Below are 15,249 nucleotides of genomic sequence, written 5' to 3' on the forward strand. Positions count from 1 at the left end.
GTATGCTGCGGATCTCTGCAAGATGAGGTTTCGAAGCTGAAGGATCGATTGCACGCGCATTACGCGGAGAAAGAGATCCTTAGCCGCGCTGTGGGCGCGCTGAGACATGGAGCCGATGGAGTGAGTTTAGTTGAGGAAATGGCATGCCAGCTCAGGGAATTAAGGAGAATTCCCGTAACGTAAACCTAGCGAATCTAGTCGCATTTCCATTTCCGGATCTGTTTTTACTTGATCTTGCATCCATATATAGGTCTTGTCTGCGCGGGCTTTTTTTAGTATTAAATCTCCGGCAAACTAGGAACGCAGCATACACGTGTTATTTAGCCGTTAATATTATGAATTATGAATTATGAATTATGAATTATGATAATAATTACATGAAATATATGATTCTATAGGAAGAAAAATGCACGGATAAAGGCTATATGAACTTCAACGGCCTCAAACAGTTGTTTGGAAGGATGAAAATATTGTCCATGTATTAAAATGACAGTATTTGGGCTTAATTGGCTTATCCCGCTGCTAGTTTTCTATCCTGGTCTGGCCTTCGCCGGCGAGAACCAGACGATCGCCGTCTCTTATCAGCCTCACGTCGTCGATCTCCGCGCCGTCCTCCGTCAGCACTTTGCGCGCCTCGAAGCCAAACGTCTTCGACCCTACGTCGAGCAGCTCCCGCAACGAGTTCGGCAGCAGCACAAGCTTCCGCTTGACCGTTTCGCTGCGATCTGGGCAGCTGATGGTCACGCGCGGCGGAGGCAAGCACGCGCTACGCATGCTGCCCCCTTCGTCGGGGAGTAACGGTCTTGGAATGCCGCCGACGAGCGGGGAGAGCAGGCCGCCCTTATTATGCCGCCGGGCTCCGACGTTGGCAGCTGAAATGACCCCAAATAGCGAGTTGTGGAAATGGGCCCCGTTCGCGCTCTCCGCCTTCTCCCTCCCGTGGTCCCGCGATGAGGATTGGAATTCCTCCTCCGCTGCCTGCGGCATGACGGGCTCGCTGCTGAACCGCCTCACGGGCGCCGGAACCAGCGGCGCTGAGGAGGAGTCGGAGCCCTTTATGGATTCGAACAGAGCTTTGATCTCGTCGTGGCCCTGCTGATCCGCCAGGCTCCTGGGCGTCCATCCCTGGTCGACGGCGGCGTCCATGTTGGCTCCGCGGCGGAGCAGGAACTCGACCATGGCAAGATTCCCGTCACACACGGCGCGGTGGAGCGCCGTGGTGCCATCCTTCTTCGCCGCCATCACGTCTCCTCCGTAGCGGATGAAAGCTTCGAGGAGGTCGGGGCTGCTCTGTTCTGCGGCAGTGCAGGCGAAGTAGGCCATGTCGCCGGCCGAGAGCTCTGCGCCGTGATCGCTCAGTAGTTTTGCCACTTGCTCGTGCTTACCGAGAATGGCCTCCCACAAGGGAACGCTCCCCTCAGAATCTGCAAGCCGTTACAAACATGCATATGCACTGGAGCAATGGATAAAACTCATGGATAAGTATGCAGTGCACCTACCTTTGCTGTTGGGTTCTGCATCATAATCTAGCAAGAGACGAACACAATGCTCGCTTCCTTTTGAAGCTGCTATATGCTATCGAAAGAAACAAATGAAATTAAAATTCCTCGTGGCAGATGAGATCTCTGAAATCCACAAGTGTCAGAAATATAGAATGCTAACCAGTGCTGTGTGTCCATTGTTATCTGATTCATTTGGGTCCAAACCGCGTCTTAGAAGTTGATGCAGCAAGAAGTCGTCTTCTCTGAGTATGGCAAAACAGAGCGTAAGGGGCAAGTCCAATCTACCCCGGGTCAGCATGTTTTCTATCTCCTTTAAGAGTCCTTCCATCAAAGGATTATCCCTCTGGTCTTTAAGGTACTATTACATGAGAAGATCGTTAGTCATGTATGGGAGAAGTTAATTTTAAGCATTATACTAATCACTCAGTTCTAGAAACAACATGCTATCATTGTATCATATGTGTACCTGCAGCAGGTTACTGATGATGATTGTTCCATCCCCAACATTTGACTGAACAATACTAAGGAATGTAGTGCGGTTTAATCGCAACAGTTGGCACAATGATCTTGTTCGAACTGTCAAGAATTGTGGTCTATAACAAAGAACGCCAATCTCTCCGAGGAGATCTCCTTTCTGTGCAATCCGAACAATCTGCAGAATAAGCACAAGATGCCCATTTAGTAGGTGTGTCAATGCTAAATCAAATATAGCCTTTTTTTCCTTTCAGGTAGTTAAGGGAAAAAACAACTTGCCTCGTCTGTTCCATTCCTATGGTCTATTAGCTCCTGCAAAGTAAGTTGACACATCAGCTTTGAAGCAAGAAAAATGAGTTCTATGGGAAATATATCTTAGAGGATTTTTTGATCTATCAGATTACCAAATGAGTTTAGACTGTTGAAGAAATAGGAGAGAAACTAGAGATTGCTAGAAAGAATAGCTTACGTGATCTTCTATTTTCTTAGTCCAATTGAAGAAATAGGAGAGAAACTAGAGATTGCTAGAAAGAATAGGTTACGTGATCTTCTATTTTCTTAGTCCAATTTCCTAAAGTTTAGGTTAGTTAGTTATTCTGAAATCTGTAATCTTATTTCATATAGCAATAAAGAATTCTCTTTCTTTGTCCTTCCTCTAACAAGGATGCCTCTTCTCCTTAGTCCTTACTGCAAGGCCTATCCACCTCTCCTCCCCATTCTTCAGCTTGTTACCCATCATGCTTTTCACATCCTAGCAGGTAGATCAAATTCTCCTTCATGAATCTGGTGTAATTAGAAATTCTACTCTCCCAATGTTTCTGGCTACGCCACTCAGAAGGCCATCACTCTACAGCATTATTATCAATTTCTCCCCTCGGTGGAGTCCTATTTCCATGATCCCAAAATTTTAAAGCATGATGTATAGATGATTCACGGTCTAGTTACTTGTTCATCCTATGCACAACTCTATTAAATGCCTTAGCATGAGTTCTTCGTGGTATTCTAGCGTGTCCACACTCTTCTTCTCTATCATAAAATGTGACGCATAATGCTGAACAAAGTCATGGAAACCGAGTACAAGGTTTGTGGGCGTGAGCAGACTTCATACTCTCCTCTTGTTCGTTGATACCCTCTCATGTGATAGTCTGCTCAATTTCTGTGTGGGGTGCCAGGTCAGCATATGACCTTCTGACAATTTTTTGTTAATCAGTTTTGTTAAATAAAACAATTTCGATTGTTCCTCCAAAATTCCTCCAGTTTAAATTTCTCCAACTACCTACACTTTCAATTCTGCCTTTCCAATTTTGCCTTCACGGTAAAATCTAAGACTCTCTAATTACTTTATTAAAAGGCATCAACGCAGATGATAGGTAATCACAAATTATTTTTACTCTTCATCTTTCCACCTGCACTTATTTTTATTGCTAATGGTTCTCATTTTTTTTTAAAGAACAAAGCTCTTGATAAAAGTATATATAAATAAACCTCAAAGAGTTAGTTGCTATGAAGGAGTGAAGTCTGGTATGCAGATTGTTGAAATAATTCTTGTATATTTAACACAATTGCCTAGAGCACGGTTTGGTAAATATAGTTTTACTTTTTGTTCAGTTCAAGATCATCAGAAGTGTCTTAGATCACTCATTTTTTCATCTAATCTCACTATCTGAAAATGATATTCTGCTAATTGTCTATCTATCCATTCCATCCATCCATCCATCCATCCATTTAATCTACCTAATCTATCTATCTATACAAAATCATCATAAAAGTGATAGCTCTACGAGGATCATGAGGCTAAAAGCCTATCTTCATGAGCACTTTCAATCTAAGGATTTTAGTGACCTAAGATATTTAATTAGCATAGAGGTGGAGAAACCATTGTAAAACTATATCCTTATACGCTCAAGGAAAACGACATGTTTGGATTATGCCCGTTGATATCTCTGTAGATTTGAATGTCAAATTGATGACGGAATAGGAGTTATCATTGATTGATCTAGAAAGGTACTAAAGGCCTTTTTAAAAATTAAAATACCTCATAGTATTATCCTCCGAGAGAATGGTCCATAATTTCTTGAGGCTCTGACTCATGAGCAATTGGAGGCAAAGTATTCTATGGTATCCAAGAAATGCTCTAGCAAAAGTTCTTCTATATTAAATCATGATCACCTTTAGATTGTGGAGTACATTTATTTCCAACAAGCAATCGTGCACAAACTCTTATCCAATTTCCACAAGTGGAAAAATCACATTGAAATTGCTAGCTACTAGGTCAAAATGGTGTAATTCAATGAAATTATCACATCATTTTTCAGCTCCAATAATAATCTGCTAACTAAATCCTTAAGATTTGGATCGAGTATATATGTAATAAGCTATATTTTCATGATGTCTTGGGAGGGAGATCTAGAGACCTAAATGTAAATATTTGGGTCTCCCTTGTGAATATGGTGACCAGGATTAGAATGTAATGTAACAACTATAAACGATATATGTATGGGTAGAATGGACTATCTGAGATAAATTAGCCCTTTGTTGGAGGCAACTTGGTTTGCATGGAAAGTAAGAAGTTTTGTAGCATGATCTAGAACTGAAGCTTATAAGCAATCACAGCCACTTCGTTCGTGATATTAGTATGTCCAAAATAAATCAGCTAGTTTAATTCCCACTTTTTTAGTCGAGTTATTTTTCTAGAGTCTTTATATACACATCTAATGGATTGCATTCTTATTTCATATAACAATAAAGATATCTAGGTTATCACTGAGATGATAAAAATTTTGGTGATTTTAAAGTTAAGTGAAAAAACAAAATTCTCAAATGAAACTCCCTTTTTACCGCTGTTCCAGTCACTAGTATGTAAAAGTCTGTAGGAGCTTCATTCTGCAAGATCACATCTTCCCTTGGAGGATAATACTCAGCTTTCATCTCAGAGACCTTCAAATATGTAAAAGATGAGATACTGAGGTGAGAGCACTATGTTGTGATATTCTGTCTGGCAAAATTTGGAGTTAGAAAATTCTAATAATTACCAGTTGGAATAGCAGGTCATTAGATACTCCATGGAACAAGTAGACACTTTGAACCAGTGAGTAAAACAGATAGTGAGTAATGCTGGATCTGATGGCTTTGGGAAGAGCATCCAGTGTCTCTTGCTGTTGGAGGCCTTCTGAGTCAGTCCTGAACTTCAAACTGAGATGTGAGATCATTTGTTCTTGTAAGCGTTCTGGAAGCTGGTTTCTTTGTGCAAACCCCGTGGCTACTTGGATTGTATCCCTCTGCAATGATCAGTACATATCTTTAATGCTATAAAAGTAAAACAAGAGTAAATATTGGTTGCAAGTACAACTTGCTGCCATCTGAATGGAATGAACAAGTTTTGCATTGCGAAACTTACATATCTTCTAGTTCTGCTAGTTCTATGAACTACCAAATTGGTCATATTTCCTATTAAATAGGCTGTTAGTCCAAGGTTAAAGAGCATATAAAAGATGTCGAAAATCATCTCTCCCATATTTACAGCATGCAAGTCTCCATAACCAACGGTTGTAAGAGTGGTGATTGACCAGTACAGAGAGGTCACATAACGAATCAACAAGCTTTGCTGATGGAAATCTTGCATAGAAGAACCAATCCAAGTTCTGCTTGGATTGTGATACCTTGAAGCAATAAGGTAAAAGAAGCACCCAGCACAATGCACAGCAGATAGAGTCACCTGTGAGATTGTTATGAAATGACAGTATCATTAGAATTATCCACTGCAAATGGTAACTGAATGTATAAACTTAGGTAGAGAAGTGCCTTACAAAAATAAGTTTTGCACATCTGACCCAAAAATAATTGAAGTGCCTATCTTTTTCTAGCCTGGTAAATGAAAAGATAGCATGTGTGCAATTAGTTTGGGGGCAGTAATATCTTTACTCAGAGAACACAAAATAATAGTTAATATCTAAAACACATAATTTTTGAACCATGAAATCCGCTTTGGCATTAAGAGTCAAAAACATTCATATGGTTTATGAAACACGAAAACAGATTGAAGAACAAGATTTCTTAGTCATACCTAGCAAATAGTGCACTGACTCTCCTGAGACGCCAAAGCCGAAGCATGTTGAAGAATCCATAAGAGCGGAGCTTATGCGGCAGCAATGTTAGTGCGAGTTCAGAAGGGATTGTGGAAGCAACATCGAGAACGAACCAGGTGGTCAAATATTTCCATGCTATTAGCTTAGGATCATCCACCATCAAATAAGTAGTTCGATCAAGGTAGGCTACAAAGAATGTTAAAATGATGTCTATGGCAAAGAATGCATTGACAATGTTGTCCACCAGGGCAAGGGCTCCCGTTGCATGTCCAAGGAATCCAAATTCAAATGGAGAAACCCAAGCAGAATAAATAACGAGAACAATCAAGAAAGTCTCCCATGCCCTGTGGTAGAATTTCTAACATCAGAAACATATACAATAATGAAATATCCAATCACTTCTCTCCCAGACGAATTAAATTACTACTTAAGAACAAGATGGCTGAGGGTTTCCTCTTTCAGACGAATTAAATTACTACTTAAGAACAAGATGGCTGAGGGTTTCCTCTTTCAAGTGCAATACTAACAAAGAATGATAAAATGTCATGAAATAAAGGTGTTTACATTTTTGAACAAAAATAGAACAGAAAAAAAAAACTAGAAGCGAGGAGATTTTTTGTATGCAAAGGAAGTATCCCAAGGAATAAAAAATAAACATTTATATCATAAATCTTAAAGCCTAGGGCACTTAGCTTGCAGTACTAAATCTTACAATATTTTCCCAAAAAATTAGACTTGAAATTTAAATTAACACATAATACCTTTACATATTTAGGAGTTAGGAGTGGAATTCAATTGCTTCCTAAAACAATAAAACGGGTTAAAGGCTATTCAACGGGAATCCCACACGAAACCTATGATTGATGTTTCGTAAGGAATGTTGATCCAGAAGAAAGTTTCGGATTCTTCAAGAGTTTCGTAAGGAATATTGATCCAGAAGGGAAAAACTATCTTTTTGTGAAGTAAAGAAAGCCTGCTCCTGTATACTTTCTCCCATTTTGTTTTCTCATTTTCCCGTGAACAAAAAAAAAGGCGAAGAACAGAGGGAACCCCCAGAAACTGGAAAGCTTTCCATCCAGAGAAACCCCCACGGCCCACAATCTCCGATGCGAAAAAAGAAGTAGCCCTAGTAGCGGCAGAGGAGAGAGAGCACAAGACCTGTATCGCCGATCATAAGGGGAAACGATGAACCACCGGAGCATGACCCTTCGGGTACTCCTGGCCCCGAGGGAGGGAATAATCCCGCTGAAGATGCTGTAATGGCTGCCGTCCCTCGAGATCTCTTTCTCCGTCTCGAGGCCGCACATCATGGCCATCGGCATGTTAAACACCTCCGCCGTACGCCTGCCCGTCATACTCTATTGATATTACCACCACTCCCGCTCTCCAACCTCTCGCTATCTGGATTTAAAGAATCACAAGGAACTCGACCAGCGACGGCGACGGCGCCTGGCGAGGGCGCGAGCTAAGAAGGCAGCCTGGGAAAGGAAGGAAGACGGCAGGAGATTACTAGTTCTCATTTCTATTTATAGCCGCGAGATCTGTCACGCTCGGTTCTGTTTTCATCTTTGGTCCCCCCTTTTTGCTATATTATATCCTTTTGAAACCCTGAAAAAGAAATAAAATCTCAAATATTTTAGAGATAATAAGAAAATGTTAAATAATCCATCCTAATTTTTTAAATTATTTTTTCAAAAAATTAAATATATTTGTTATTTTATTCCTTATTAAAAAAAACACTACTAAACGGAACCTAAGTTATATCGAGTAGCAGTCAGCTTCAAGTCCTGAGTTATAGTCGGTATATATCGTGACGAATCGAATCTATAAAATGTGTTGATCGTGTTTAGGTTAGGTATTAAATGGGATAGTTAAGTTTGGTTACAAAGTTTTTAACATAATAAATTTTATTAACTATTTTGACATTTATCATACTATCTTACTAGTTTTTTTAAGAATCTAAATACTTTACTAATTCATTTTATATAAAATAAAATTATGATAATGTTATTTTTTTTCTTTTCACGCTTAAAATAATTTTAAGATTTATTAATAATTTTCTCTGATTATTCTATATAAAAAAATATTACTCTCATATCTTAGAATTGAAAACATCGCGAGTGGAGTAACTTTTATAAATACCTTAAGTCGACGAAGAAAGTATACTTTTCTTGATTTTTGGTTAAGATAAGTGTGATATTAAATTAATTTTTTTATGAGGAAAAGTTCATTACAATTGCTTGCTACTGGGTTCTCGAGTGTCACCCTTATATTGTATTGTATGGGTACCCTTACCAAATCTAATTTATAGACCTGAGTATTAATTTATTATATTATATATGTAGGTGCAGCGGAGGCCGACAAGAGGGGGGTGAATTGTCTGGAAAAAATAAAATATACCCTCCTCGTCTTTCAACTCAAAAAGATAGCAATAATTAAAAGTTAAACTTAACAAAAATAAAGAAAAAGAACTCAACAATTTACTTGGTTACAACCAAAACGATCGTTAATCCAAGGCAGACTAAAAGCGCTCTGAAAAGATCTTCTCTAAAGGTGGAGAAGCCTTTTACACAATGAAAAGCTCAGACAAATTGCTAGGAATGACTATAGAGTTGAAGACTTGAATCTATGATTAATTTCTAGCTCCAGGGGTTTTTTATAGCGTTGGAAAGTCTATCCCGAAGGTCCAAAGCACCTCCAATAGAGGTCCAAGGCGTCTCCAGGTGAGTGATTGGATAAAACTCTATCCGAATGCAAACGGTCAGTTTGACCTGGTTAAGGCGCCTTCAACAAGGACTGAAGGCGCCTTCAAGCTGGAGGGGCCTCCAATGCCTGATGGAGGCGCCTCCAAGCTGGCAGCTTTTCCAACTTGCTTCTTTGGTTTGACTTTCGAAGTTTCGTTCTTTTGGGTGATCCGGCCAACCGAAATAGGGCTCACCCGAACCCAATTTCGGGCCTTCTCCTCGAGCAACCTTCCTCCCCGGCTTTACGTCCCTCGAACGTCGCGCACGTTCTTCTCGCCCACCGGTGTACTCTTCCGCAGCTCTTTCGTCCTTCGGACGCACCGAGCCCGTCGGCTCACTTCTCGTACCGTCCTTCTCGCTAGCTGCGTCTTCCGCTCGACTTCCTGCGCTCCTGCACACTCAGACACAGGGATCAAACACAAAGTAGGACCTAACTAACTTGATTGATCACATTAAAATAATTATATGGTCTAACAATATATGTATGATGACTAGTGTTAATTAAAGTTATTTGTGACCACATGACTAGTGTTAATTAAAAATTTTTGTGACCATTGTTATTTTCCTTATACTAATTTATGGAATAATGAATACTTGCATTTAAACTATTTTTTTAATTTTATAAAAATATAACTTTAATGTACACCAATTATGTTGGAATATTTAAGTTGACAAGAGTAATTAATTTTAAATAAATTATTGATCAGTAAATTATTCATCTGAAATTTTCAAATGTGTTAAAAATGAATCTGATACTCAACCCGAACTGAATCGATCCGAAAAAAAAAATCAAATTTGGTTTGGAGATTTTCGGATTCGGATTGGATTCACGTTGGAGGATTTTTGGCTTAGAAATTTTTGGGTCAGATTTAGGATACAAAAATAAGTAAACATGACTTTTTCAATAAACTATATAACTATTTTGTTATTTTATTCATTATTAAAAAAAAAACCCCACTAAACCGAACCCAAGCTATATCGAGTAGCGGCCAACTTGAAATCCCGAGTTGTAGTTGACATATACCGTGACGAATCGAGCCTATAAAATTTGTTGATTGTGTTTAAGTTAGGTATTAAATGGGATAGTCAAGTTTGATTACAGAGTTTTTAACATAATAATTTTTATTAATTATTTGACCTTTATCCTATTATCTTACTATTTTATTAAGAGTCTAAATACTTTACTAACTAATTTTGATAAAGTGTAAAATAAAATTATGTTAATGTTTTTTTTTTTCACGCTTAAAATAATTTTAACGCTTAAAAATATGTACTGTCAGTCTCACGTCTTAGAATTGAAAACATCAAGAGCAAGAAGGTTCTATAAATATCTTGGACAGACGACATTAGAAAATATACTTTTCTTGACTTTGGGTATCAACAAGTATGATATTAAATTAATTTTTTTATGAGGGAGAATTTATTACAATAACTTGTTGTTGGGGTTCTTTGTTAATTAAAGTTCTGTGTGCCCACGTGGCTAGTGTTAATTAAACTTTTTTGTGACCATTGTTAGTTTCCTTATACTAATTTATGGAATAATGAATACTTGCATTGAAACTATTTTTTTAATTTTATAAAAATATAACTTTAATGTACACAAATTATGTTAGAATATTTAAGTGACGAGAGTAATTAATTTTAAATAAATTATTTATAAGCAAACTAATCACGTGAAATTTTTAAATAGGTGTTAAAAATGAATCCGATCTGATGACTTGACCCAATCTAAATTGATCTGAAAAAATGAGATTCGATTTGGGGGTTTTGGGATTCGGGTCGGATTCGCACTGGAAGATTTTTGGTATGAAAATTTTTGGGTCAGATTTAGGAGTTTTAGTAGATTTTTTAGAATTAAATTAAATTTTATTTTGAACTTAAGATGTTTTTATGTATATCAATATCAATGTTAGTATGATAATGAAGGAGTATTAAAATAAAAGTGAAAAATTATAGGGATGATGACTCCTTTTTCTACCCACTAGGACTCATTTTCCACAAGTCTTCCTTTGTCGTGAGGACAATTGTATCTAAGATAGTAACATAGGTTAGAGTCAGGCCGGCTCCTCTTGTGCATCCCTTCCGGTGTTGAAATCAGTAATCGATTGGAAAAGATAAAGAGGGAGAACAGTAAATGAAGAAGAATGACTCGAAGATGGAGTTAATAGATCTACACGAAGACACCTTCAATACAAAAATATGTAAAGGTGACTTAATTTTTAATAAACTATATAACTATATTTGTTATTTTATTCCTTATTAAAAAAACCCCCACTAAAATGAACCCAAGCTATATCGAGTAGCGGCCAATTTGAAGTCCCGAGTTGTAGTCGGCATATACCGTGACGAATCAAGCCTATAAAATTTGTTGATAGTGTTTAGATTAGGTATTAAATGGGATAGTCAAGTTTGGTTACAAAGTTTTTAACATAATAATTTTTATTAATTATTTGACCTTTATCATTCTATATTACTATTTTATTAAGAGTCTAAATACTTTATTAACTAATTTTGGTGAAGTGTAAAATAAAATTATGTTAATATCATTATTTTCTTTTCAAGTTGAAAATAATTTTAAGGTTTATTAGTAATTTTTTCTGATTATTTTATATAAAAAATATGTACTATCATGAGTTTCTTTAGTCTCATATCTTAGAATTGAAAACACTGTGAGCGGAAAAGCTTCTATAAATACTTTGGGCCAATAACATTTGAAAGCATACTTTTCTCGATTTTTGGCTAAGATCAAGTGTGATATTAAATTAATTTTTTATGAGAAAGAGTCCATTATAATAGCTTGTCGTTGGGTTCTCAGGCGCCACCCTTATATTGTATTTTATGGATATCCTTACCAAATCTAATTTATAGACTTGAGTACTAATTTATTATATTATATATGCAATGTGTATATGTGATGACTAGTGTTAATTAAAGTTCTTTGTGACCACATGACTAGTGTTAATTAAAATTTTTTGTGGCCATTGTTATTTTCCTTATACTGATTTATGGAATAATGAATACTTGCATTAAAACTATTTTTTTACTTTTATAAAAATATAACTTTAATGTACATCAATTATGTTAGAATATTTAAGTTGGCAAGAGTAATTAATTTTAAATAAATTACTAATCAGTAAACTATTCATCTAAAAATTTCAAATATGTGTTAAAAATGAATCCGATCTGATGACTCGACCCGATCTAAATCGACCTGAAAAACAAATCAAATTTGGTTTGGAGGTTTTCAGATTTAGGTTGGGTTTATGCTGGAGGATTTTTGGCTTAGAAATTTTTGGATAAAATTTAGGAGTTTTAGTAGATTTTTTAGAATTAAATTAAATTTTATTTTGAACTTAAGATGTTTTTATGTGTATCAATATCAATGTTAGTATGATAATGAATGTGTATTAAAATAAAAGTGAAAAATTATAGGGATGATGACTCCTTTTTCTGTCCACTAGGACTCCTTCTCCACAAGTCTTCCTCTGTCGCGGGACGATTGGATCTGAGATAGTAACATAGGTTAGTCGGGCTGACTCCTCCTGTGCAGCTCCTCCGACGCTGAAGTTAGAAATCCATTGGAAAAGATAAAGAGAGAGAACAGTAAAGGAAGAAGAATGACTCGAAGAAGGAGTTAATAGAACTACACGAAGGCACCTCCGATACAAAAGTAAATAAACGTGACTTAATTTTCAATAAACTATATAACTATATTTGTTATTTTATTCATTATTAAAAAAACCCCCACTAAACCGAACCCAAGCTATATTGAGTAGCGGTCAGCTTGAAGTCTCGAGTTGTAGTTGACATATACCGTGATGAATCGAGCCTATAAAATTTGTTGATTGTATTTAAGTTAGGTATTAAATGGGATAGTCAAGTTTGGTTATAGAGTTTTTAACAAATAATTTTTATTAATTATTTAACCTTTATCATACTATCTTACTATTTTATTAAGAGTCTAAATACTTTACTAACTAATTTTGATGAAGTGTAAAATAAAATTATGTTAATGTCATTTTTTTTCTTTTCACACTTAAAATAATTTTAAGGCTTATTAGTAATTTTTCTTGATTATTTTATATAAAAAATATGTACTATCATGATTTTCTTTTGTCCCACATCTTAGAATTGAAAACACCGCAAGTGGAGAAGGTTCTATAAATAACTTGGGTCGTCGACATTAGAAAGCATTTCTTTCTTGACTTTTAGCTAAGAACAAGTATGATATTAAATTTTTTTTTTAGGGAGAGTCTATTACAATAGCAAGATAGCTCGCTGTTGGGGTTTTTTGTTAATTAAAGTTCTTTCTGGCCACATAGCTAGTATTAATTAAAATTTTTTGTGACCATTGTTAGTTTTCCTTATACTAATTTATGGAATAATGAATAATTGCATTTAAACTATTTTTTTAATTTTATAAAAATATAACTTTAATGTACACAAATTATGTTAGAATATCTAAGTTGACGAGAGTAATTAATTTTAAATAAATTGTTTATCAGTAAACTAATCATGTGAAATTTTCAAATATGTGTTAAAAATGAATCCGATCTGATGACTCGACCCGAGCTGAATCAATCCGAAAAAAATCAGATTTGCTTTGGGGGGTTTCAGATTCAGGTCAGGTTCGTGTTGGAGGATTTTCGGCTTGGAAATTTTTTTGTCAGATTCAGGAGTTTTAGTGGATTTTTTAGAATTAAATTAAATTTTATTTTGAACTTAAGATGCTTTTATGTATATCAATATCAATGTTAGTATGATAATGAAGGAGTATTAAAATAAAAGTGAAAAATTATAGGGATGATGGCTCCTTTTTCTACCCACCAGGACTCCTCCACAAGTCTTCCTCTGTCGCGGGGATGATTGTATCTAAGATAGTAACATAGGTTAGAGTCAGGCCGGCTCCTCCTGTGCAGCCCTTCCGACGCTGAAATTAGCAATCAATTGGAAAAGATAAAAAGAGCAACGGCGGATGCAAGGGGGCGCGAGGGGGTGCGGAAGCACCCCCTTGCTTCAGGAAACAAACAATAATAATATACTTATGATTAACAAATAAAGGGTATAGTTTTGATTTTTTAAACTTAATGGACTTTTTCTCAAAAGTGTCATTAAAACACTTTTCCCTTTTCCTTACTCATTCACGAACCTTTTCCAGCCGGCAACCATTTTCTTTCTTTCTCATTCCTTAACTTTTGGCAGCGGCTTTTGTTTTCTTTCTTTCTTTCTCGTTCCTATCCTTTTTTTCAACAACTTTTTCAGCAGCTGAACCTTCTTTTTCTAAGTCAACTATTTCTTTTTCAAACTAAAAACCCTAATCACACTAAGAGGAGATGGGATCCTCTGTCTCACTTTCCTTATGTCTCCGTGTCCCATTCACTATCGGACGGACTACATCAGATCATGCATCCTTGAGATCTGACATGATCTGATATGATCCATTCGATCAGTGAATGGGACACGAGGACATGAAGAAAGTGGGACAGAGGATCCCATCTCCATTAAGAGATCTCATTATTTCCTCCTCTTCGGTCTCCTCAAACCGTTGCCCTCATCTTTGTCACCTCTTCACTTCGTCGACACCTCACGCCAGTGACGCCACTACTGTTCGCGGTTCGCCTGTTCCGTCGACGCCGCTGCCACTGTCGACGCCGGTGATCCTCCACAACAAGTAAAATCTCTTCAATTTTAGGTGAATCTTGTTCCTTATTTCATCTAATTTCTAATTTCATGATTTATTCTTGGTAATACTTTAATTGTTATGTTGATTGTATAAATTAATAATTTTGAGAAATTGACATATGTTATGGAGAAATTTTTAAAACGAAGTATTGAGTCTTCTAAGAATTCTATGGAAGAAAATAGTAAGAAAAAATATTCTCGCGTTGAATTCAACCCGGATGATGTTGTTAGTGACCCAGAGCTACGCAAACCAATTAATGAATTTGATGTTTCTATTAGAGATCAGATTCGAAGAGAATATTTGATTAGAGGACCTTGTCAACCATTTGATCATAGTTATCCTCAAGACAATTTAGTAAAGAGCATAGAAGTTTTCAAGTTGCTTGATTTAAAAAAATTTCATGGTTAGAGTACAGTATATCAAAAGATGCAACTTTTTATTTTTGGTGTTATCTCTTTAAAAATTCTCATAGAAGATGTCTTCTTTGAGCACCCCTTTAAAATTTTGTCTGGATCCGCCACTGAAAAAGAGAGAACTGTAAAGGAAGAAGAATGACTCGAAGAAGGATTTGATAGAACTACACGAAGGCACCTTTAACATAAAAGTAAGTAAATGTGACTTAATTTTCAATAAACTATATAACTATATTTGTTATTTTATTCCTTATTAAAAAAAAACCCCCACTAAACTGACCCAAGCTATATCGAGTAGCGGCCAGCTTGAAGTCCCGAGTTGTAGTCGGTATATATCATGACGAATCA

At 36.5% G+C, this 15,249-nt stretch overlaps 1 protein-coding gene across 1 annotated transcript; it reads right to left on the bottom strand.

Annotated features, from left to right (window-relative positions):
- Window positions 1-331: 331 nt before the first annotated feature.
- LOC121970698 (potassium channel AKT1-like) lies at window positions 332-7,555 on the bottom strand. Its single transcript, XM_042521584.1, has 11 exons — window positions 7,220-7,555; window positions 6,040-6,405; window positions 5,783-5,840; window positions 5,374-5,691; window positions 5,009-5,254; window positions 4,815-4,913; window positions 2,256-2,288; window positions 1,969-2,154; window positions 1,663-1,860; window positions 1,500-1,575; window positions 332-1,424 (listed from the first exon to the last, which is right to left on the bottom strand). The coding sequence occupies exons 1-11, from the start codon at window positions 7,414-7,416 to the stop codon at window positions 523-525; spliced, it is 2,679 nt and encodes an 892-aa protein (XP_042377518.1). The 5' UTR covers window positions 7,417-7,555; the 3' UTR covers window positions 332-522.
- Between the last annotated feature and the right edge of the window lie 7,694 nt (window positions 7,556-15,249).

This window comes from Zingiber officinale, chromosome 1B (genome assembly GCF_018446385.1).
Source record: "Zingiber officinale cultivar Zhangliang chromosome 1B, Zo_v1.1, whole genome shotgun sequence".
NCBI lineage: Eukaryota > Viridiplantae > Streptophyta > Magnoliopsida > Zingiberales > Zingiberaceae > Zingiber > Zingiber officinale.